The 25,899-nt window shown below is 39.3% G+C and overlaps 1 protein-coding gene across 4 annotated transcripts in view; it reads right to left on the minus strand.

Moving 5' to 3' along the window:
- Positions 1–1,152: 1,152 nt before the first annotated feature.
- KHDRBS3 (KH RNA binding domain containing, signal transduction associated 3) overlaps positions 1,153–25,899 on the minus strand; it is a 103,128-nt gene continuing 78,381 nt past the window's right edge. For 2 of the 4 annotated variants that reach the window (XM_044294581.1, XM_044294579.1), the window contains 4 exons: positions 19,823–19,881; positions 17,002–17,148; positions 15,599–15,655; positions 1,153–1,336 (listed from right to left, as the gene is read on the minus strand). In XM_044294581.1, coding sequence (XP_044150516.1) covers positions 19,864–19,881 — 18 coding nt within the window. In that variant the 3' untranslated portion in view covers positions 1,153–1,336; positions 15,599–15,655; positions 17,002–17,148; positions 19,823–19,863. Of the gene's footprint in view, positions 1,337–15,598; positions 15,656–16,555; positions 17,149–19,822; positions 19,882–25,899 lie in introns of those variants that run through there. The other 2 variants (XM_044294582.1, XM_044294580.1) reach the window with 2 other exon arrangements.

The following is a 25,899-nucleotide window of genomic DNA, read 5'->3' on the forward strand; positions in this document are numbered from 1 at the left end:
CTTGGTTATTTCGTGACAAAAGCCATTGAAATTCATTGAAAAGTTGTTGTTTTTTGCCATTCTTTACTTAATCATTGAGTTTAGGTCGGATGCATCTGTACATACTGAAAATTCTAAAAAGAGGAGAGGGAATGTAATTGAATGGACAGAAGGGGACATTTTCTCCAAAATGGGTATAAAAAATTTAAAATAAATCTTCATCCCACGCAGTGACCAGACTAGATAAATTAAGATTTATATATATTTCCAAATATTAATGCTATTTTATTCATCTAAGCCTTTTTCGAAGTAGTTTCTATTGGAAGCAGCTACTGAGGTGACTAAGGTATTCTTCAAATTCACCACTGTCATGGTAAAGAAACCCTGTCTTCTCTGGAGATGTTAACCCTTCTTCTCCAGCTGGATGGCATGCCCCATTAACTGTTCAGGACATTTTTTGAGTCATGAACTGTTGCCCAGGACTGAACTGCATGAGACCTGACTAATGCTCTATGTATCAGCAAGATTGTTCCTCAGTTTTTTAGGTCCAAGTCTAATCAACCTTTTCCCCACGGGCCCTCACCAGCCGGACTAAGGTGATGCCCAGCTCTCACTAGTGGTCAAAGTCTATAAAATGTATCTCAATCTTTTGTGTCCTGAACCCAGTAGAACATTAAAATAAGAACAAAATAAGATGTTTGCTAAATAAAAGTTTGGTGTATAGGCAACATATGATTCTTTCTGTCTAAAACTAGCTTCCCTGTCTCGTCTTAGACACCTCACAGTTGAGTAGTATCTCTCAATGTCATGCCTTATTAGACTTGTTTTAGAGGAAAATATTTTAAAGTGTGCCTCCACTCTTTTGGTCGCCAGTTTCGAATTTGCATCTTGCCATGCTTTCATTTTAGCCATTTGTGACATTTTTGATATACCGCATGCTACCATTTTTCAAAACTATATTAATTCACCTTCTATATGTGACACACCAGCATTATTCTTCAACTGAGGAACTTTGAAGAGACGAGGCAGATTCTCTTCATGGCGCAGGACAGGTATGCAACACCAGACCCAGGCAATGAGCTCATACAGAAAATATAGAAATCGACCAGAACACAAAAAAGTTTTGTTTCCAACCGGAAACATACAGAAGAGTAGGAATTTATTGGTTTTTAGAACACAAACCACTTGTAGCCGTTTTTCATTGATAATTTACTTTTCTGAAAATCTTCTCTACAGGAAAGAAAATATTAACAATAAATTATGAGGCATCGTTTCCAAGCAATGTAGTCTTTGTAGGCACATTGGTGAATACTGAGCAGTTCTGCAGCCGCCGGAGCAGGATGTAGAATGAGAAGACCTGAAAGATAAAGCACATGGGTAAAACATTAGGAATTCATAAAATGAAGGCTCTTTTAAATATATGTAAGGTATGATATTCCGGTCTTTGCTCCTATATGATATATACAAGGATCACATAACATTTAACGGCCGTGCTCTACATCCATCATGATAAATTGATCAACGGGTGTCCCAGTACTTCTAGACTCCTAGTGATCGGCTGTAATCTCTGAAGATATTGGCAGCAGGTCTTCAATTTTTCTGCAGCGGCACCACATGCAAAAGGAGACAATACAGACTATCCATGAATTCCACTTGTACGCCAGGTCCTTCATAGAGGATTTTTGCAGCCACTTTCTGCTCTGGCTAATTGATATGGTTCCAGAATAGTGGAATCCTCTTAACTCAGATTTCCCTGCTTTTCTTTTTCCAGAAACAGCACCTCTATTGGTACAATCGTGCAATTTACTTTCCCCACCAACCGTGAAGGGATTACAGAGCTTGTTTGAATCAAACTGATCTGCTTTACCAGTCGCAGTCAATCATGGAAATGCTGAATTTGGTAAGAGGGATTTTCCATGTGCCCCATGATAGATTATCAATATACTACTGGTGGAAGTCCAAAAACCCCACCGATCATATGTTCCCTGCAGCCTCCAGTGCTGTACTTCCAGGCACACTAAAGTGCTAACTCCAGCGCTAGATACTGCATGGAACAGTTGATTAGTGGGGGTGCAGCGTGTCGGACCCCTGCCAATCAGATATTGATTACCTATCTTGAGTATATATTCAGTGCTTGCAGAACTGCAGGAGGTCAAATCTTAACCAATCGAACATACATGGCCAACCTTGAGGATAGGTCATCAATGTTTAAGCCCCAGAGAACCCCTTTCAGTTTATGGCTTCTCAAAGTGTAGCAATACCAGACAAGTGGGCTGGAGATTTTCAGCACTGGACATTTGTCACATAGAACAGTGCCCACAGGGTCGGGGCTTATAGACTTTCCATCAGTCATTCCATTAAAAAACACGGCAGTCAGGCTCTCTACAGTCTGAAATGGTCGATAAAAGAACAAATATCTTACATTTCCCAGCACAGAATTGAGAGAAAAGATAGTTAAGCAATAAATTAGGTCTGGTAAGCACACAGTAATAATATAATTTAAAAAAAGTAATAAGTATAAAAAAGTTAAGATCCTTTCTTGGAGCTACTTGTTTTCAATGGCATCATGACTAATGACAACATGCTCAACCAATGGATTGTAATTGACCTTTTAATAACAATGTCAATATTTTATCTTGGCTTTGGCCATGCACAACATAATTATCTTGGCAATTTATGAAATAAAGTGCAATTCATCTCTGGAGGTCTGGGCATGAACATGCATAACATATTTGCCCGTTCATTTGAGTGGGCACCAAGAAATCCCACATTTGTCTGCAGTTTCTCGGGTGATAACAGCCAGGGATTTCATCCAGTCCTTATTTAGCCAAGTGGATGTCTTGATGAACCAACCTTGTTTAATTGTGTGCTGTCCACTTGCTACCTGGAAACCATAACCAAGCTGCTATTGACACATTTATCATCTTCATTATGGCTTTCTTTACGTGGTACTTTGGGTAAATAAATGAAGCCCTGCTGTGAATGGTCGGTGGGTGCGATTGGCTCATTAATAGCATAAGACCAGCCATTCTTATATACTAAACAATATATAGTTGTTGCCTGGAGACCATCATTAAGTTGCTGTTGACAAATCTATTATTCTTTTTAGGTTTCTTTTATTTAGTAATTTGGGTCCATATGGTTATTCGGCTGCGATTGGTCTGAGGGTTTGATTGGCTCATTCACACTTTATTACCCCCTGTAGTCCTCATTATCTCATGAATTCCCAAAGAGTCGTCTGATTGAAAATTGAAAACCTATTTGAATAGTTACCATATATGTTGGTGAGAAATAAATGATTGAATCTTGTGTACTGTAGCAGGTCAAATTTCTAAGAAAAATTTAATTAAATCTTCTGTTTTTCGCTGATTATGGAAAATGCTGTCAATGGTGGAAGGAGGGGTAGACAGAGCTAGTCCCAGAACTTATATTGAGGACTATCACAAAGCTATTAGGAAGGAGTCCTATATATTTATGTAGTGATGGTCACACTGATTTCAGTCTTTTGCTTGATGTTTTCATTTGATGAACCTTGCCTTTATTTGAAGTTTAGTAATTGACAAAGGGGTTCTTGATATTTATAAGTTGATTGGCAGCTTTCTTCTTGATCCATTCTTGCCTTGATAACTGTAACCTATTATTAAATTGGTCTCCCCTCACTAAACTCTCCCCTCTCCAATCTGAATCCAGCAGCCACCCATCTATCTGTTCAACCCCCTACTCCAATGCCTCCAACCTTGTGCCAGTCACTGCATCAATGCCTTCAACCTGTGCCCATCACTGTATCAATGCATCCAAACTGTGCCCATCACTGCATCAACGCCTCCAACCTGTGGCCATCATTGCATCAACGCCTCCAACCTGTGCCCATCACTGCATCAACGCCTCCAACCTGTGCCCATCACTGCATCAACGCCTCCAACCTGTGCCCATCACTGCATCAACGCCTCCAACCTGTGCCCATCACTGCATCAACACCTCCAACCTGTGCCCATCACTGCATCAACGCCTCCAACCTGTGCCCATCACTGCATCAACGCCTCCAACCTGTGTCCATCACTGCATCAACGCCTCAAACCTGTGCTAATCACTGCATCAATACATCCAACCTGTGCCCATCACTGCATCAATGCCTCCAACCTGTGCCCATCACTGCAGCAATGTCTCTACCGTGTGCCAGTCATTGCCTCAATGCCTCCTCCCTGTGCCAGTCACTGCACTGTTACTCATACAGTATAAGATTCAATTTAAACTCTGTGCTCACAATTCTGCCAATGATTTACGGCCAACATCCTCCATCATCTGAACCTCACTCCCCTCTCCAAAACCTCTTTCGAGTTGCACAAATTCTCTGGAGTGCATTAGTCCAGACAATCATGACAGTGCCCAACTCCCACAATTTTAGCCACAGTCTAAAACCATATCTTTTTTAGGGTGGCCTACCACATCCGCACATTTATATATCATATCGTGCAGGATGTTTCTATCTTAGTTTTTTCTGTGATTTTCTTGGCCTACCACATTGCCCAATTTAACTCTTCTCCATTAACTCTTCTTCAACATTATTCCTTAGAAGCTGATCCTTTCATCCAACAGTATCCACAGAAATTGGCTGGTGACTGGCTCATGCAGCGTTATAGGTACTCCCCTATTTAGTTAGGATGGCTGGACCATTGTACAAAACAAGCACTTTGTACCTTTTGAGTCACCTCTGTTTCTCATCGATTGTAAGCTTCTGTGAGCAGGACCCTCACTCCTCTTGTTTTAATTGATTAGTTTGCTGATTTTGTTTGTACATGAACCCTCTGATTGAAAAGTGCTGTGAAATATGTTGGTGCTAAATAAATATATTATTAATATTATTCTACTACTGTGCTTTGGAAAAAATTGTCAATCAGCAGAGGGTTGAGGTTGTTAGCCCCACAAATCTGAAAAAGTTTGTGACAGGATTTGAACTCACAGCTTCTGCATCATAGCCTAGAACTTTAACCATTCACTATATAGCTGCATTGCCAGTCACTATATAGCTGCATTGCCAGTCACACAAAAAAAATATAATAATAATAATAATAATATGAGACTTCTACTGTATAGGTCTCAGTAGAAGTACAGTACAGCAGAAGTCTCATTTTTATTTTATTTTTTAAAGTAACTGGCTATGCAGCTATTATAGCGGAGTGGTTAAGAGCCTTGCATATAATACAGAAGGTTGCGAGTTTGAATCCCGACAGAAACTTTTCTGAAATACAGGCTAAATTAGATTTAAATACACTGAGGTGTCCCTAAGCACTGACTCCACATATGGACATACTTATATATGGAGTCAGAGCAGGGACTCCTAAGCCGAACTAGAGTCCAGACACCCTCCCCTCTTCAGAGCAGGGGGTGCCTGGGGTTCTCCCATTAACTTCCATTGTGCTCAGTAGAACACCCCAACATTGCAAAGTGCTCGATCAACACTAGTGGTTACACATTCCTTTCAATGTATCATTCTCACCGGTATGTACTGTATACTGCATATAATATAACTTTGATGTGAAATGGCTTTTAGTGTTTAATACAATGTCCATATCCTTGGTGACTTTCAGCGCAGTTATAATATCAATTTTGAACATTTTAATTTTTTCACTCACACTTTTCTTATCTCTTGAACTTATCCAATAGTTAAAACAAGGCTGCACCTTTAAAGAGGATCTGTCATCAAAAATGGCTGAATGTTGAAATGGTGATCTTATTAAAACATAACTTTTAATTGATATCAGGATAGAAAAAAGTCCCTAAATATAAACAAAATAACAAATGATACCGTAACCCAGGTGTCATAACCTCAGGACATACCGCGGAGCTGTTCTACAGGGAGCTGCACATCAGCAGACCTCCCTGTCTTGAAATATGGTCCCATCTCTTTAGGCCTGTTTTCAGCCCTGATATACAATGGATCCCACACCAGAGGCTCATTATTTGTAAGTGTCCTCCACTCACTCTGTTATACTTGAATATCTCCAGTGTGAATGTTAGAATAAACTTGGAGTAATATCCCAGGTGATTCATGCCCTGCTCAACTGCACAACAGTTCCCCTGATGATTTGTACATGAAACATGCATGTAGGGATTAGCTGCACTAGGGCACAACAGGACCAAGTAGTGTAAGGGTAAGGTTCCGGACGGGGTCGTTCTTTTTAGGACGAGTGCTCAGTGGTTAAGAGACCAGGGACAAATCAGTATCCCTATCCTAGGGTGAAATAGGGACTTAGAGCCCTCTGTCATCCATGTCTGGTGCCTACCACTAAGAATTTCTTTTCAGTACGATGAACACCTTCTGAACATCCACAACGACCGGGTGACACCTGGGTTACGGTAGGACAACCGGTTATACTCTCAGGTGCCACCGCGTACCAGTTTTTACATGTGTAATTTTTGCACTCATTTGTTATTTTGTTTATATTTAGGGACTTTTTTCTATCCTGATATCAATTAAAAGTTACGTTTTAATAAGATCGCCATTTCAACCTTCAGCCATTTAGGATCTGTCACCAAGTCAAAAAAATTAGTTACATATATAGCGTTGCCCATAATTACTGTGCCACACATCAGTCAAAAGAGTGGCCAGACACTTCTCATTTTTGCAAGAGGAGGTTTCACCCCCTCGTGATGATCCCCATCACACCATCCTTCGACACTGCCTGATGCAGAGTGATCTCTCGAGAACAGGCAAAAAAAGGGGAGTGACTAGGTACATCTCTGTGGCAAGTCCCTTGTGATTGACATGAATGGCACAGAAATTATAGGGGGACATAACTTTACAACACAGGGACCTACATTCATAAAAGCTACTACGTCATGCTGGGCAAGGCTATACAGTATATGTAACTCCTCACTGCACAATGACCTTTGTACAAGTCACAGAGCATGTCTATAAAACTCTCATAGATGTCGGTAAGTCATCTCATGTCGATTTTAGACTATGATCCATGTGGCTGCTGTTAAATATGATGGTTCCCCCCATAATCATATACAGAAAATAAAAATTAAAAAATTAAAATATTAGAAAAATAAAATGTTTCACTCCTTGGTGTTAATTAGTAAAACAATATAGGTGATACATTTCCTTTAATGAGCACCTGGCAGCCCTATTAAACCGGACATGCCGCCAGTTAGTGTTGATCCTACTGAGGAAATTATATCCGTATTGTGAAAATCGGTTGTGGCGTTCCCAAGAAAAAATACTTATTCTTTATGCAACTAAAGGCTTCAATGCACAGAGGGGGTGAGTCCTAGCCACTAGGGCAGTCCACTTCTCAGTTTTCCATTACTAGTCACATCCCTTGGGACACTGAAGCCTTCCTTTGCATAGAGAATGAAAGTCTTCTTTTCTCTGGAACGCCACAAAAAATTCTTATAAGACAGGTATTGTTTTAATCAGCAGGACCTGGTATAATATGGCTGATCATGCTGACAGGTGCCTTTTAAGTAAAAAAAATAGTTTTTAATGAGGAGCCAAGGAGCATATTTCATTATGGATATTTCATCATTCAAACTGTATTTCTCCCATATCAGACAAAGGAAGCTAAAGATGACTGTAGATCAACATAAGAGCTTACATTTTCCTAGAGAAAATAAATATGGCCACATATTGTCAGATGTGTCCATCAGCCAAATTCTGGTGTTGCTAAATTTCTTATCTCCACCAACTGGAGGATAGACTACTAATCTGGTCAGTCTGACCCTGTGTGATGGAGACAATACTTGGGTTTGGAATCTACTACATATTGCTGATCCTTTTGCTGTTCCGAGGTCAACAAGTCAATGTCTCCCATAGATCAGAAATCCAGGAATCAAAGTGTTAAATGGTCAACTAATAAAATAAATCCACGTTAACAACTTGCAGGATTCGTGAGCAAGCCCATTTGCACTTCATACTGTAGAGTTGAGTTGGAGTATTACTCATCTCTAATCTTGTCCTTTTTGATTCCTCCATTGAATGTGGCATTGTGTAAGACATCATGGGGAGCATTATAATAGTTTTATTCTGCCATCTGACTCAAACATCAGAGCATATTGAACTTGGATAATAGAACAACTTTTTAAATACTTTATCATACAGATGGAGCAGACTTTTTTTCCCCATAGACCATTGTAAGACAATTCACAATTTAGAAAAAAAGCACTGCATAATCTACATATACCATTACACGGAAAAGACACATTCACCTAAGCTACACATATTGAGGTTTCACAGAGAAGAGCTACCTTAGAGCTCAACATGCAAGATAAAGCAGATATCACAGAGAGAACTTATGCAAAGCCATATGATGGATGTTTGTGGAATAGGTCGTAATATGGCACCAATGGAAATCTATGCGCTCATACTGTCCTTGTACACATAAGAGTCACAATATTATGACCATTATCCTACTTTTGACGTCGACTGTGTAGCTCATGAAGAAAGTTGCATGTCGTGAGCTGGCAGAGTTGTGAAAAGGGATGATTATTTGTTTTCGGGACAAGGGTGTCAGTATTTCTGAACTGCACAGTTTGTGAACTGTTCACATGTTGCTGTGGTTAAAGTGTATTGTAAGTGGACAAATGGCACCACTGCGAATAAGCGTCCTGGAAATTACGCAGCATCACATGCCATTGATGTGAGAGGTGAACGTCTGCTATGATGGTGCGCAAGAGCGGACCGACACACTACGGTGGAGCAGCTCATCATCAAAATGAACCAGGGGGCTTACCGATGTGTGTCTAAAACAGTTCTGTCACCCTTACTTCGTATGGGGCTCCGAAGCAGATGCATGGTCATTTCACCTCTGCTAAACATTTGCATCAGCATAAAAGGCTTCAATTTTCACAGCAGTTTCAGAATTGGACCTCCACTTATTGGTAAAGAGTTGTCTTCTCCGATGAGTCGTGTTTAATGCTTCATGGAATGGATGGACGTTGGCGTGTCAGGCAAGAAACATCAGTGAACTAACACCCTGCAACCATTGATGGAAGAACACAAGCTGGTGGTGGCAGGGTTATGGTGGTCTGGGGAATGTTTTGTGGCATTCTCTGGGACCGCTCATCCATGTGGAAGGCACCCTCAACTGATTTGGGTATGAATCCATCCTTGCAGATTATGTACTACCTTGACCCACAATTCCCCAGACTTGAACAAACTTGAACATTTGTGGGACCATCTCGATGGTCGTAGTTTGCTCTATTGGGCATATTAAAGAGTGACAGACACAGCAGGGGCCTCTTGTGCAAAAGCTGTATATGAGCCCCTTGCTCTCCAATAGCTCAGAATGTAGCACCACCTTATGTCTGCCCAACAATCCAATGAAATTCATTGGTTTAGTTCCCTACACGTAATTAGGGCCCCTTTTATAGTGGGTCCCTGTGCAGCCACACAGGTTGCACATATAGCATGTCCATCCCCGATACTTACTTGAGTTCTCTTGTAAACATTCCCTAAAGTTCTACATTAGCTGTGGGCACTGCCTTATGGTACCTCTTTATGGCACGCATATTCTATCCAAAAAGCATTGCCATGCATGGAGTAGATTTGGTTCTATAGTAAAAAACCTTAAATGGGTATTCAGGTCAAGTTATACCCTATCCACAGGATAGAGGATAGCTATTAGATCTGTGGGGGACCCCCTCTGATCTCGAGAATGGTGGCTCCGTACCCCCTGTAGACACCTGAAAAGAATAGAGCAGCCGGTTGCACATGCTCGTGGCCGCTCCATTCATTTTTATGGGAGTTACAGAGATAGCAGAGTACAGCGCTGTGGATAGGGGATAATATCAAACAACGGGAATACCCCTTTAAAGCAACTTGCAAAACTTGCCTTTAAGGAAGAAACCATAGATTCTACACTGTACCAGAAAATTTTCAAAGGGAACGTCTGGTCAAGAGTCTACTAGGTGAAGATGAAATATCACACCAAGACCATGACGAAAAACACAAAGGCAACTCAATATCTCATTGGCCAAGGAAAAACAAATGTTTTACGGTAGATAAGCTTAGAAAAGTTGGTTTAGATTCTATGGAAAGACCTGAAACAAACAATTCATGCACCTATATGTCTGAATTAAATAAAAAATTACAATAAATTTAAAAAGTGTGAAAAATATGAGGGTCATCTAGAAGGAGTGGGAGACTACTTCTTCATAGTTCTGTATTTTCTAGTGCCTTCAAGCAATTCATTTAGAATTTCTGTTGGAACGCATATTCTTTGTAAAACATTTTAATTACAAACAACCATAATCAAAAAGGTAGAAAAGGGATGAAGGTGAAAGGCCTTGAGATTGCACTGGTAATTTACTGTACTCGGCAATCTGATAATATATGCACACATTCAATGGAATGTCATGAAAATATGTGGCATAAGGTTACTTTCATGCAACATCAAAAGGATGCAAGAACCTAGCCCTTCCAAAGCACACTGTGTCTTCATGAGGTCTCATTAAACCACATCATAGCCGGGAAGATCAAATCAAGCCAGAAAAAAAATATATACATATGTATATTAAGAAATGACATTGGAACTTTCCCTGTCAAATTTTTCCATGATTAAACTTTTGAATTATTTTACAAAACATACATCACAGGCAGAGCCCATAGAAAGCTGAAGTCCCCTGCTACCGAGATATATAAAGTACAGAAAAAAAAAAATGTAAATATTTCTTACATACTATATTACACTAGGGCTAAAGGGATTAACTGGGAATGCAAAACTGATGGCTTGCCTTTAACCCATTTACTTGAGCTGTAAAAATCATGGTACAGAACTAGTAACAGTACACAGCTGTGCATGGTTAACAATGAAGATATGGCGCCAGGGCCCTCTGATCAGCTGGATCATGGGGATTCTGACTCCGATTCGGACCCCCACTGATCATCTGATCGAAAGGGCTGAGGCACCACACTGAAAGGTCTGTGTCCAGCAATAAAACTCAAGTTAATGGGCTGAGTATAATACTAAGTTCAGCCATTACTAAAAGTGAGGAGCTGTGCCTGGTAAGCAATGACTTGGAGGAGGCACTTAAAGAAATGCTACAGCCACTTAAATGAGCTGATCTGCAGAAGTCCCAAGAATCTGACCCACACCTGATACTTATGAACCATCCCAACCCTTTTGGAGGATGAGGGTTCCCTAACCACATTAAGTAATATTAAATGGCCCCTATTAGAAAGGAATGCTTTTTTACAGATTTCTTGATTATACTCTACTGGAGTTACAGAGGACTGCTTAGCTGGAGATAGGGCTCTTCCTGGCAATCCTACCTCTTCCAGTCAACTTCAAATGAGATGTAGTAGTCCTCTGTACTCCCAATGGGTAGAGGTCCAATAGGGCTCCCTTATTAGGTATTTAACTACTTACAAAATTGATCTGTTTGGTTGGAATGCTCCTTTAAGCGATATGGTACATTGGGATTTTCTTTTCTAGCTACAACCCAATCCCACTAGTTCTAAATAGGATTTTTCACAATACTGAATGTAAAACCTAATATAAGTTAGTTATTAGTTGTATACATTATCTGATTGATTAATGGTCAATTCTTCCTGTCTGTTACTTTATTTAAGTGGATATTCAATAAAGATTAGGAGAGAAAAAACGAAAAAAAACCTAATATAAGGACTTTTGTCTTTGAACTTAGAAAGGTCTAAGAATGTAGTGAGCTGAAGCTTTTAATAGATGACACTAAGAACGTTGATAATATTACTACAGTAGCACTGCCTTAGTGGAAAAAGTGCTCGAAATGTAATTGACATAATACAAACTAATGCAGCAGCCAGACGGCCTCGCGGGAAATTTTTAGATATGAAGGTATTCTAAAAACTGAATTCATAAAAAGCCTTCTCCCCGGTGATGAGCAGTGTGTACTTGAAATGGAACTTTAATTTGTGATATATACTCAAACAATAAATATCTTTACAGCAAGTTGCATTAATGAAGATGGGCTGAGTGGCTTGGCAATATATTTTTTGATATATGGACCCAACTATGTTTGGAAACGCCAGGAGTGCCTACAAATAATGAAGACATAGATTCTCTATGTACCACTGTAGGATGCTGCATAGTACAACTACATAGTTATCTGATAAGGTAAGGATGTCTAAGTATATAATGATGGAGGTGAGGTTACAGATTTTTTAATGCTATGCAAAAGGATAGTAGAATAAGGAGACCATATCAAGTTCATGGTTATAGAAGTCTATTGCATAGCGGTCAGACTATTTAGTTTGGTCTGCTCTTTGTTTTCTTTATTTGTGGTACCAAAGATCACTGAAGATTTGAGATAGCAGGCAACAGGTGTCTATTAGTCTAGAAGAGGATTTAAGATGATCACTAAACTATTTGGCATAAACCATGAATTTGGCATCAACCAATTCATCAGCAGATTGTCAACAAGAAGAATCTGATACCAATTGTAAAACGTGATCATGGAGATGTTCTCGTTTGAAGCTGAATAGTTCACCATCACCAGTTCACCTTCATTGTATCAAAAGATGCTTGAGGATACTGTGAGCACTATCTGTTAGAAAAACTGAATAATGCCTGAAAGAGACCTTGTAACGTGACAATAATGCTAAACATACCAGAAATCCACAGAGGAATGGCTAAAAATACATAACAGAGGACCAAGACAAAGCTCGGGTCTAAGTTGCAACAAGTAAAAAAACATTGCAGGAAACCTTTCAAACAAACAATGAATAACTGAAATGGCAGAGTGGGTTCTGAAAGGTACCATTTGTCCTTATGGAAAGCGCTTAGTAGGCATAAAGAGTCTTACACTATACACAATGAGATGCTCATCTGAGAAAAGGGTATGCAAATTAGCATTCAAATAGTAAGTTTTACATTTCCAAAATTTTCTTCTTCCCTAGTGGAACATACTTAAAATGTACTTCCAGTTATAAAACAAATTTTCAGAAATGAGTAGTACAGATTAATACAGAAAACTTTGTAATATATCTTATTAAAGAATTGAGCTTCCTCCTGGGCTTCTCTGGGTGCCTTACTCCTTTTTCCCTTCACAGAGTCTCTTATCTCTAGTAGATCATGTGTCCATCTCTATTTTCCCACACAAAAGTATATGGAGAGTAGTGTTGAGCGCGAATATTTGAATAGCAAATTTTAATCTCAAATATCAGCACTTCACTAATTCACGAATATTTTGAATATAGTGCTATATATTTGCTAATTCAAACATTATTATTATTAATTTTTTTAAGTTGTTCCCACTTCCCAAAAGCAGTTCTTCTTACATGTCCGGGGGACTCCGTGCTCCTTGCCCGCTCCAGTCAGTGCCCGTTGGCGCGTCTGCCGAGTGCCGACTTCACTGCGCATGAGGCTTTAGAGCCTTATCTTATTAGATATAGTAGAGTCAAAAGTGCTAAGTGTGGCAGAGCTAAGAAACTGCAGTTTGTGTGTCTTTCATGCAGCAGCAGCAGCCTCCTCCCCACAGTCAACAATGTTAAATGCAAGGAAGGGCAAAGCAGGCTTGAAAAAGCAGATAGAAGCATTTTTAATAAGATATATTACAATGTTACTTATATTCACCTGTACTATTGATTTAAAGAAAGTTTCTTTATAACTGGAGGTACATTTATCTACTGTATTTACCCGTTCAGTATAACACAGTCATAATACAGCTGTTTTCTATTAACCAGTGACTGGTAGAAGTGCCACCAAGAAATCTATTAGAAGAGTTTGGGTATACTTACACATTGTAGTAATGTTACAACTAAAATGGTTGTCTTTTGGTGGATATTTATTGTTACATAGTTAATACGGTTGAAAAAAAGACATAAGTCCATCAAGTTTAACCAAGGGATAGGTGGGGACGCAATTCCCAGAAGGAAGCGAGACTCTGACTTCTACACATTTTAATAAGTATTAATGTAATTTACTTTTAATAATTCATCTAAGCCCTTTTTAAAACTGTCCACTGTTCCTGTTGCGACCAAGTCCTGAGGAAGTCTATTCCACAAATTCAGTTCTTACAGTAAAGAAGCCTTGATGTCTGTCAGACTGAACTTCTTCTCTCCAGTCGGAGGCAGTGCCTCCTTGTCTTTTGAGGGTATTTTACATGGAACAAATTTTTTACCATTTTTTGTATTGCCCATTTATATATTTGTATAGGTTCATCATGTCCCCCTTAGACGTCTCTTCTCAAGACTAAATAAATTATTTTAATCTTTCTTCACAACTAAGACCCTCCATGCCCCTTATCAGTTTAGTCACTCTCCTCTGTACTTTTTCCAGTTCCAAAGCATCCTTTCTATGGACTGGTGCCCAGAACTGAACTGTATATTCCAGATGAAGCCGCACCAACGCTTTGTAAAGTAGTAATATTACATCCCTGTCCTGCGAGTCCATGCTTCGTTTAACGCATAAAAATCTCCTGGTAGCCATAGAAGCAGCTGATTGACATTGTATGCTGTAATCTACGATCTCCAAGGACACCCAAATCCTTCTCTATAAGTGAATCTTCCAGTGTTACATCCTCTAGGACATATGATGCACAGAGATTAATACTACCAAGATGCAGAACTTTACATTTATCCACATTGAACCTCATTTGCCAAGTTCAGCCAATCACTCAGAGTGTTCAATTCAGCTTGTATTTTGTGGACATCTTCCATAGACTGCACAGCACTACATGCTATTTGGCATTCAGTATGAGGGGTTCATTATTGTGTCGTGACCTGGGCCCTTCAGTAGTCCCCTCAGTCCCTAACACTACTCAATACTACATCATTATTAAAATACAACTCAAAGGTTTTTGTTGGAGGTTGTCTTTAAAAGGGTTGGCAACATTTTGGTTACTGTTGACCAATGTGTATGTAAGATGATATATATGGCACTTACTAATATAGCTTTTATTGAAATTTTGTGCCATTTTCTATATTTCTTTAGGTATTCACCCTTGTCCACAAAGAGGTCTTGTCTATAAAATGGCTGCTGATGGAGGATCATGCGAACAGGCAAATCACTTCCATGTGATGCCTCCATTCAAGTATACTGCATCTGTATTGGGAGTTAAGTGCAGAAGTAATGTGTAAGAATAGAGGAGACCGACATGCCCCCTCTGATCAGTAGTCATCTTATGGACAGAGCCTCTATGCGGACAGCACAGAAGATTTGCCTAACATGAGGACATGGCTTATGAAATATGGAAAATGGCACAGAATACCAAAGGTTACATTAGTAGGTGCCATGTAGTCATCTTACAAACACATTAGTCACAATTAGCCAAAAAGTGGCCAACACCTTTAACAACTTTCTATTTCAAGTGTATTCAGAAGAGGTGACCGACATTAGAAATTTCCATCACCTACTTTACTGATATGAGGCCATATTTCCCCCATATTATTTTATGAAGTCTGAAATATTTTAGGCTTAATTGAGGGAAAAATGGCTCAGTGATAGGAAATGTATCCACTTGCAAAGGACAAAGAAAATTAAGCATATTTCACTTGTTTTATCTAGTGATTAGACTGTTTTGCCATCATGTTGACGCCCATACAATAAGCAATAGTTGGCCAAAGTCAACACAAAAGTAAGACACATCACCATACTGAAAAATTGCCTAATAAAGTTACAAAGACTCACACACTCACCTAAAATTCAAAAGGCCCATTAGTTTCAGTCCTTTTCTTCTATATTTTACCTGCTTCCTGAGAAAAAAATAAATGGATTAAAATGTATTAAAAAATGAAAAAAAAAAAAAAACATTCATGTTCATGAGCATTATTTTAAGCAGTATGACAGAAGATAGAATTTGTAAATTTAGACGTTAACTTTAACTCCGTTGATTACTAAAGTTTATAGACAAAATAATTTTTCAAATAGCTAATTATGAAATTTTACAGATGGTTTTAAGGAGAACACTGAAGATTTTTTTAATGTAATTAGATAAAAAAATAAAAGTTTAAAATGGTCATTTAGGGGCCTTAAAGTCACAAAAATGAAACTTTCTAGTTTGTAGTGCACCTGTTTTTTATTGTTTTTATTAAAGAGAAATTAATGAATATTAAAATCTTATTTGATTTATTTACCTTTGCAAATGAAGATCGTTTTAAGGGTTACACATCCTCTGCCACGGATGAAAGCGACCTCACTTAGTCATGTCAGAAAGTCTTTAAAAGCTTTGTGCTAATTGCTCCCATCATGGTACGAAGTTCTCATTAAGGAATCAAAATTCTTATAAATTCCAAAGTTGCACTAGTGAAAAAATGCTCAACAAAATGAAAACTTCACATTTTACCAGAAAACTCAAAATCTAATTTAAAAACCATTTTAAATACATTATTTTAATATGGTTGTTAAGCAGATCAATACCATTTATACAGCCTTTAAACCTAAAGCGATGATGTGAATGTAGGTTTTAATTTTAGACCAAATTTTAAGACAGTACAGTGTTTAGTATGAACCTTTTAGAAATGTCAATGTTAAGAATATTCCCTATTTATTTAGTTTTTACAAAAAATAGCGCAGAAAATTACCTTTTCACACACACTTTTTTTCTTTCAAAAGTTTATTAGTATTAAGCAACAGTAAACTTTGCTCAACACTACAGTACATTTCAAGACTCGTTACAAAAAGATACCACATTATTTCCATTAGTGATTTTTTTCTTTTCATTTATGCAGATTTACAAGAGGAAAAAAAAGTAGCAAATAGTTAAAATAAAGGCGATAGAACTTAAGTTTGTCAAAACCCTTTAAAATAAAAGGTTACGTTATGTTAACGAATAGATTAACATGTTTAGTCGATCTAACTGGTTTAACACTAGTTAAAAGTTAAATTCATCCTTTTGACCACCTATTTTCAAATACAGACTACTGTATAAACAAGGTTGGTTTACAATTGTTTTGTTCATTTGGTCTTTCAAATGGTAAAGAAACCAAAAATTAAAAAAAAAAAAATTAAAAAAGAAACAGTTTAGTTTCAGTCCATCCATTCATTCACGTTTAGAACGGTTTTAATAAAAAGTTAATGAGCGTTCATAGAAAAAAATTACTTTGAACAGCAAACAGGGCTGGAGAAGAGGGCATAATTCACGTCAGACTGTACAATCAGTATCTTGCAAATGGTTGATCTCTGTATGCTCCTTTTGTGGCTCTTGAGGAAACAGCCTTGTGTCGGGAATTAGCCCAATCATCTTGTCCTAAAAAAGTAATCAAATTGTTTCATAGTTTGTTCTGTATTAGCCTTATTTTTGAGAAAGAAAAGTCAATGTTAACAATTTTTTGTACAATTTAAATAAGAATACTTAAAGCAAGTTGTCTCATGAAGAAAACACCTTTTCTAAAAACAGTGTCTGGAACCTTGGGGGATCAGTTGTTTTTTTGCAGAAGGAACAGCACCAGCCTATATGTAAATTATGCAGTGTTACATGCTGGCCATTACCTGAGGCCAGATCTCTTGGAGTGGAGCCACTCTTACTTAGGGATCTATTTTTGTAAACTGTAAAAAAAAAAATACCTAAAGAGGTTGCTGCATGAGCATATTGTCTAAAAACACCACCTTCAACATCTAGGGACCAGCTGTATTTTTCCAGTGTAAATATCATCAGCCCACATATGGACGATGGGGTTACATGCCGCCTATTCATATCAATTGTCAACTATGTAATACTTTGATGCCTCTGATCTTTCTTTAAAAGCCTTTCATCAATGACAACAGGGTTAGGCTGGCCCACCAGAGGATCCTCCAGTGGGCCTAGGCTCTTTTACCATAATGGGCCCCAAAGATCCAGGAGACTGGGACAATCGCTTGCCACTAGGGTCTATTTCTTTGATTCAAAACTAATTTATTGATGATATAGTGTACTAGCTGGTCTTCAAGAATAACCCTCTGGAGGGTGCAAGAAACCTTAGTCCGACACTAGATAACAACCCCTTCAAGTTATAAAAAGCAAAATAACAATACAAAAACAATTTAGGAAACGTTTACCACTACTGCTCTCATGAATGATTTGGTGTTAACACAATTATCCTACAAATCTATGTGCTCTTCATAGTCGAGCCTTTATTACACACTGCAATGTTCAGGCAGCACAAGCTCTGATTGAGGATAATACATCCATTGGCGCTCGTTTGCACAGGCCAGACTACACAGACTGATGAAAACTGAATGTAATTCCTACCTTATCTAGTCCTGTTGATTATTGGCAGCACATCCATGATTTCACAGGGAGATGGGCTGCCGATAATCCTGATGAAAGATGGCTTGTCGGCTGCTTGATTATATTAGGTAATTATTGGGGACGGGCGTTCCTATGAATTCTTACTCCCGATAAATGGCCCGAAAATCATGGGGTCTAATAGGACTCTTAGGTCACTGGTGACCATTTATATTGTAATTGTATATTTGTATATTCTTTTTGGACCATTGTCCTACTGTAGATACTGTAACTAATGAATGGATAATAGAATTTTACCTGCAAGAAAACTGATTTTTATTGTACACAAAGTCATCATCAACACTTTAACCAAGTAAAGGTTAGTTTTGCAACTTTGACATTCGCACCTACATAGTCCATTATAGATCTTTTATCATGATAAACCCTATTAAAATGGGCATGCTGCCTGGTAGAGTTGATCATGCTGTCAAAACACAAACTTTAATATGTCTGTAGATAAAACAGTTGCCAAGATATCTTCTGGTTTAAGCACCAAGGGGCTGGTCGAAGCCCTTGAAGCACTACTTGTGTAACACCCCTCTGGGCTGGGCACTACTTTCTCTACTTTGTTCCCTTGCTTTATTGCCTCGCTCTCTTAAATCAAGGAATGAAGGAAAGTTACAGAGAGAAACCAGCAAACCAGCTTATTTGCTAAAAACGCTGATATCTCGGCAATGGTTCTACCTACAGACATAAAGGTATTGTTTTAATTAGCATAAATAACCCTACCAGGCAGCATGCTTAATAGGGTTTAATAGGGTTGATCATGTTAACAAATGCTCTTTAAATGAAAGTTCTGAATTTGCTCTTGACAATAAGAAAAAAAATGGCTATTTTTGTAAAAATAAAAGCATGTTTTTTTTTTTTCACTGTTAGCTCCATTCTTGGCACTGTGTGTTGAAGTATCCTACATGTGTTACTGAATACAACGCAATGTTATGCCCTATTATTCACTGGCCTGCTATCTGATTTGTTATCTCCCTGGGAAACTTATATAAAAAGAATAAAAACTGAATATTAAACAAATAGAGGACAATAGACAAAAGAAAAAAAAATAGTTATCTACTCCCCTCTCTAAATTTTGTGCTTTAGACATTGGTCTAGGTGTTCAACCCTAGTGATAATCTGTCCTCAGGATAGGCCATACGTATCTGATCAGCAATGGTCAGACAGCGCCAGAACTCAGAGCTAGCATTACACAGCTCTGCTCATTCTGCAGTGGATGGAGCTGGTTACTGCAGCACTGTTCAATTTAAAGTGAATGGGAGTAGCTCTAAAGTAACCAGCTCAGTTCACTGCACAATGGATGAAGCTGTGTAGTTCCAGCACCAGAGCTACTGCAGAACAGCTGTTTGGCAGGGGTGCTAGGTGTCGTACCCCTGCCGATCAGACTGTGATGGCCAATTCTAAGGATAGTCCACTTGGAAATATTTGGATAAACCATTTAAGTCTGAAGAAAATATGCATAAACATCATTATCTCATTAGTGCCACCTATAGGAGGATGCTTCATTGGTCAATAAGCAAACTCTTCGAGAAGATAATGTTTTTGAGAATTTCTAGTGTTTTTTTTTGGCCTCCACAACCAGTTTGCACAGCCCATTGATGATGCCACTACTGCCATTTGTACTACACAGGTGTAATTTGCATTTACTTACCATAAGAGTCATAAGAGTCTTCTCCAAGCCCATGTCCATAATCATAATAATCTCCCGTGCTGAAACAAAAAAGTAAACAATCAAGTCCTCCATATATAGTACTGTACATCATTCAAGCAATCGTGTTCACATATCAGTTTTAGTGCTCTGTTTCTGCCAAAAGTGAATCCAAAACCAAAGACATGTATTAAAGGGCTTCTCGGGTTTCATAATGAAATTGTATTTATCTGCCCACATTACCCCAAACACTGCATCATTTTGCCCCATATTTTTCATTTCAGCATTTTCATTCCCCTGTTCTCAGCATCACTGCATCCTGGCAGGATGTTGACATGCAGAACTTCCTGTTTTCATATCACCATTGCAAGCATGCTTTGTTCTGTAATGTTTCTCAGGCTTTGCTCCACCTTGCTAACATAGAGAGGAGAGGTGTAAGGAGCATGACAACTGCAGAGAGAACAGTGTGGCAGGCAGAGCAAGACCCGAGACAATTTACAGAGTAAAGCATGCTGGGACTGGTTAGAAAACTCAGCAGGAAGCTGCTGAAAACAGGAAATTCTGCAAGTAAACTTCCTGCCAGGGTGTAGTGATGCTGAGCACAGTAGAAGGGAACTGCTGAAAAACAGGTACGGGTAAAAATTTGCAATATTTGGGGTACTCTGGGAAGCTGAAAAATAATATTATGAAACCAGAGAACCCCTTTTTAAAGGAATATATATTTTTTTTTTTTATATATATTATCTATGGTATGGGGAAAAAAATGCTAAAAATTACATTGAAACTACACTTTGTGTACTAGTACGGATGTAGTAGAGTTAACACTCATGCTTTATGAGATGTATTATCTAAACTAAGTGTGTTAAGCAAACACCTTCAATTGCTTTTCAATGGCATTTGTTTCAAGATAACGCGATTTAAGAAATTTGAGTTAAGAGTTTGTGTGTTAACCATACTACATCTGTATATATATTTATTGACCCCGAAAATTCTGCAACAAGAAGGAAATCAAATGAAATTTTCTATGAGTGACTGTAATGATGATAAATGTAAGTGATTACAATATTAGAGTGGAAGGGGAAGTTTATAGGGGAAAACTGTACAAAAGAAATGAGGCTCAAGGACCCTGCTGGCTGCCTCTAGCCTGGATGGAAACAAGATTAGATACGTATAGTTGGACATGGAGGCATACAGGTTCTATATGGTATTCTGTGGTACATTGGCCAACAGATGTTACAGCTGGGCCTGTAGATCCTGCACTTCGTAGGTTGCTGAAGCTGGTGTCCCAGCTGGTACTATAAAGGCTGGATTGGTGATAGATCTGGAGACCGGCAACCAAGGAAGTGGTGTAATCTGGAGGAGACATTCCTTGGAAACCCTTGCTGTGTGTGGGCGAGCATTATCCTGCTAAAAAATGCCAGTTGGAGCCCTGCACGAAAGGCAACGCATGTGGCGGCAGGATGTCCTCAACATATCACTGAGCTATTAGTGTTCCTGGTATCACTACTAGGGATGACCGTCATATGTGATGGCCCTGCAGACCATCACTCCAGCAGTTGGGGCAGCGTGTTGCTCCAGAGCAAAGCCAGGATTGACACGCTCAGCACGAGACCTCCATACTCTAACACGACCATTGCTTGATCCCAAACAGAATCAAGATTTGTCACTAAAGACGATACAACTCCAGTGCATAGTAGTCCAGATTTTTAATTTATGACACCACTGCAAACAAAGGTGATGGTGGCTTGGACATGTAATAAGCATCGTGAGACCTCCATTTTCTTCTAGGTGCATGGAAATTGTCCGGGCAGAGACAGGGGTGTGTAATGAAGGTGCCACGTGTGTCTGGATAGTGGACAATGAAACTGTGGGAGTTGCTCGTGCTCGTCAACAATCGTGCTTGCAAGCGATTTTCTCTGTTGGCGGTCTGTCTGGGCTGCCCAGAGTCCACGCGTGTGTCCTCACGTAACCACTTCCAAATAGTTGGGTCAGAATGGCCTAGATGGTGGGCAATTTATTGAAATGACCATCCTGCTTTTCTCAGTCGAATGATGTGCCCCTCTCAAAGTCTGTCAACTGGAAATAAAGTCCTTAAATGTGTCGTAGAGGCATGTCTAACCATCAACGATCACTCACCAAGATGTTCACAACCAAAAAGTAGCCTCTGAGAGCCTTTTTATTTATAGGGTGTGGGGAAGCATTTTTATGCTCTCATGGCAAGAACCACTGTCTCATCAGACCACACCTGTAATCATTTAATTATGTGCCTGAGATATAACTGCATGCCGAGTTGTGCAGCAATTTGAAATGTCTACCTGGTGTGTGTTTATTATTATTTTGAATTTTTTGTCAATGAGTGTAATTTATTGCAAGAAGCCTATAGGTATGAACAGTAGGCATAACTAAGTGACAGCAAAGAAAATGAGATGGGCAATGCTAGGATGACATTAATATAATAATGCCTTATTACGGGTACATTTAGAGTTCAGTCATCCATTCCCAGTACAGGCAGAAGAATTAATACAGAATGCAAACTCTTCTTTACAAGCTTTATTCTACAAACCGGATTCCCAAAAAATTGGGACACTAAACAAATTGTGAATAAAAACTGAATGCAATGATGTGGAGATGGCAAATGTCAATATTTTATTTGTAATAGAGCGTAGATGACAGATCAAATGTTTAATCCGAGTAAATGTATCATTTTAAAGGAAAAATATGTTGATTCAAATTTTCACGGTGTCAACAAATCCCCAAAAAGTTGGGACAAGTAGCAATAAGAGGCTGGAAAAAGTAAATTTGAGCATAACGAAGAGCTGCAAGACCAATTAACACTAATTAGGTCAATTGGCAACATGATTGGGTATAAAAAGAGCTTCTCAGAGTGGCAGTGTCTCTCAGAAGCCAAGATGGGTAGAGGATCACCAATTCCCACAATGTTGCGCAGAAAGATAGTGGAGCAATATCAGAAAGGTGTTACCCAGCGAAAAATTGCAAAGACTTTGCATCTATCATCATCAACTGTGCATAACATCGTCCGAAGATTCAGAGAATCTGGAACAATCTCTGTGCGTAAGGGTCAAGGCCGTAAAACCATACTGGATGCCCGTGATCTCCGGGCCCTTAGACGACACTGCACCACAAACAGGAATGCTACTGTAAAGGAAATCACAGAATGGGCTCAGGAATACTTCCAGAAACCATTGTCAGTGAACACAATCCACCGTGCCATCCGCCGTTGCCAGCTGAAACTCTACAGTGCAAAGAAGAAGCCATTTCTAAGCAAGATCCACAAGCTCAGGCGTTTTCACTGGGCCAGGGATCATTTAAAATGGAGTGTGGCAAAATGGAAGACTGTTCTGTGGTCAGACGAGTCACGATTCGAAGTTCTCTTTGGAAATCTGGGACGCCATGTCATCCGGACCAAAGAGGACAAGGACAACCCAAGTTGTTATCAACGCTCAGTTCAGAAGCCTGCATCTCTGATGGTATGGGGTTGCATGAGTGCGTGTGGCATGGGCAGCTTGCATGTCTGGAAAGGCACCATCAATGCAGAAAAATATATTCAGGTTCTAGAACAACATATGCTCCCATCCAGACGTCATCTCTTTCAGGGAAGACCCTGCATTTTTCAACAAGATAATGCCAGACCACATTCTGCATCAATCACAACATCATGGCTGCGTAGGAGAAGGATCCGGGTACTGAAATGGCCAGTCTGCAGTCCAGATCTTTCACCTATAGAGAACATTTGGCGCATCATAAAGAGGAAGGTGCAACAAAGAAGGCCCAAGACGATTGAACAGTTAGAGGCCTGTATTAGACAAGAATGGGAGAGCATTCCTATTTCGAAACTTGAGAAACTGGTCTCCTTGGTCCCCAGACGTCTGTTGAGTGTTGTAAGAAGAAGGAGAGATGCCACACAGTGGTGAAAATGGCCTTGTCCCAACTTTTTGGGGATTTGTTGACACCATGAAATTCTGATTCAACATATTTTTCCCTTAAAATTGTACATTTTCTCAGTTTAAACTTTTGTTCCGTGATTTATGTTCTATTCTGAATAAAATATTAGAAGTTGGCACCTCCACATCATTGCATTCAGTTTTTATTCACGATTTGTATAGTGTCCCAACTTTTTTGGAATCCGGTTTGTAATATGAAAGGCGTTTACCCCATAAAGGACATAACTGACCCAACAGATAGTTGATTGCGTCTAATCATTCAGGTCTGCACCTCTGTGTTGTCTGCATCAGTCCTAGACTTTGACTGTAGAAGCAGTAAGGGCTACTTTCACACTTGCGGCAGAGTGATCCGGCAAGCAGTTCCGTCGCTGGGACTGCCTGCCGGATCCGGCAAAACGTATGCCAACTGATGGCATTTGTAAGACTGATCAGGATCCTGATCAGTCTTAAAAATGCCTGATCAGTCAGAAAAATGCATTGAAATGCCGGATCCATCTTTCCGGTGTCATCCGTAAAAACGGATCCGGCATTTATTTTTTTTTAACATTTTTTTCGGTCTGCGCATGGGACGGATCCAGCATTCCGGTATATTGAATAGCGGATCCGGCACAAATACATTCCTATGGTAAAAAATGTTTTTTTGGCCAGAGATAATACCGTAGTGTGCTGTGGTTTTATCTTTTGCCTGATCAGTCAAAAAGACTGAACTGAAGACATCCTGAACGGATTGCTCTCCATTCAGAATGCATGCGGATATAGCTGATCGGTTCTTTTCCGGTATAGAGCCCCTAGGACGGAACTCTATGCCGGAAAAGAAAAACGCAAGTGTGAAAGTACCCTAAGCATATTTAACTACTGTTCCATTCAAGCTTCTGCTAACTAAGGTCAGGTGTTGAGGACTAACAGGGACCCAGATTAGTGAATAGGTGATAAATGTTCTTACTTAGTGGGTAAACCCCTTAAAGGAGGGTGATGAAGTCTGCTGAACATGCTTTTGAGTCACTAAGGGACACTTACTTGTCCAATATGTTTTTAAACTCCCCCACCCAAACCTAGGGGTACCTGTGAAGAGATCTATACTTACTGTCTCCCTGCTGCTCTATTAGAGCCCCCGAGCTCTCTTCTCTATTCTTTTGTTCCCAGTCAATCAACTTCCTAACAGATGGGTCCAGCTGCAACCAATGACTAGCCTCAGCACTGCCCCCAAGCAGAACGGCGCTGCTGGGTATTGCGCCACTTGGGGACAGGTCACCCTTGAGGATAGTCATTGGCTGCAGCCACATTCTTTCAGAAGTTGACAGGTGGGCCCAGAAGTCCAGTGAGGACAGCCTTGAAGACAAAGTGTCGGAATGGGCTGGCGGGGAGCAGGGATGTATAGATCTTTTCACGGGTACCACTGAATGGGAAATTCAAAAATAATTTAAAAAAAATCCTGGACAAGCACCTTTAAGATTTTAAATAATGTAACTTACACTATATTGCAACCCTTTCAAAAATTCTTTTTTTTTTTTTTCAGTTTGCAATATCTACAAAAAGTCTTTCAGGCTATATCCCCGTTTACGGTATATTTTCTCTCCAAAGTATCATGATTTTTTATTTTTTTTTGCACTGGACATTTACAGGTTGAATATTTTTTTCCATCAGCTGTCCTGCCCAACTTCTGTAATTCTGCCATACAGTATGTTCATAACCATAAAGGGGTTGTCTAGGATTTTAATATTGGTGACCTATCCTAAGGATCAAATTCTGAAAAAAACACCAAAAAGCTTGGAGATTTCCTCTTCCACCACCATGCAATGACACAACCCCAAATCCCCACCATCTTATTTTCAAGCAATGCAGTTCTTCTGGTCGGTAGAGCTCTACATGAGGGGTGTAAGGGTCAAATAAGGACTGGGCCCTCTGTCTCCATTGGACCAAATGTATGTCACATACACCCCTTGTCTACACAAGTGACCAACATACAGAAACGATCAAGCCAACACTCTGCTCAGACAACGAAGGGAACTAGTATTCAAAGTCAATCTGGTTAAGTCATTTTTTAATTTCCTTTAATTTTTTTTTTTTTTTTACAACCTTGCAGTATAACCTACAGCCTCACGACAGGTCTCAAGCCTT

The sequence above is a fragment of the Bufo gargarizans genome, chromosome 5 (assembly GCF_014858855.1).
Source record: "Bufo gargarizans isolate SCDJY-AF-19 chromosome 5, ASM1485885v1, whole genome shotgun sequence".
NCBI classification, from domain to species: Eukaryota; Metazoa; Chordata; class Amphibia; order Anura; family Bufonidae; genus Bufo; species Bufo gargarizans.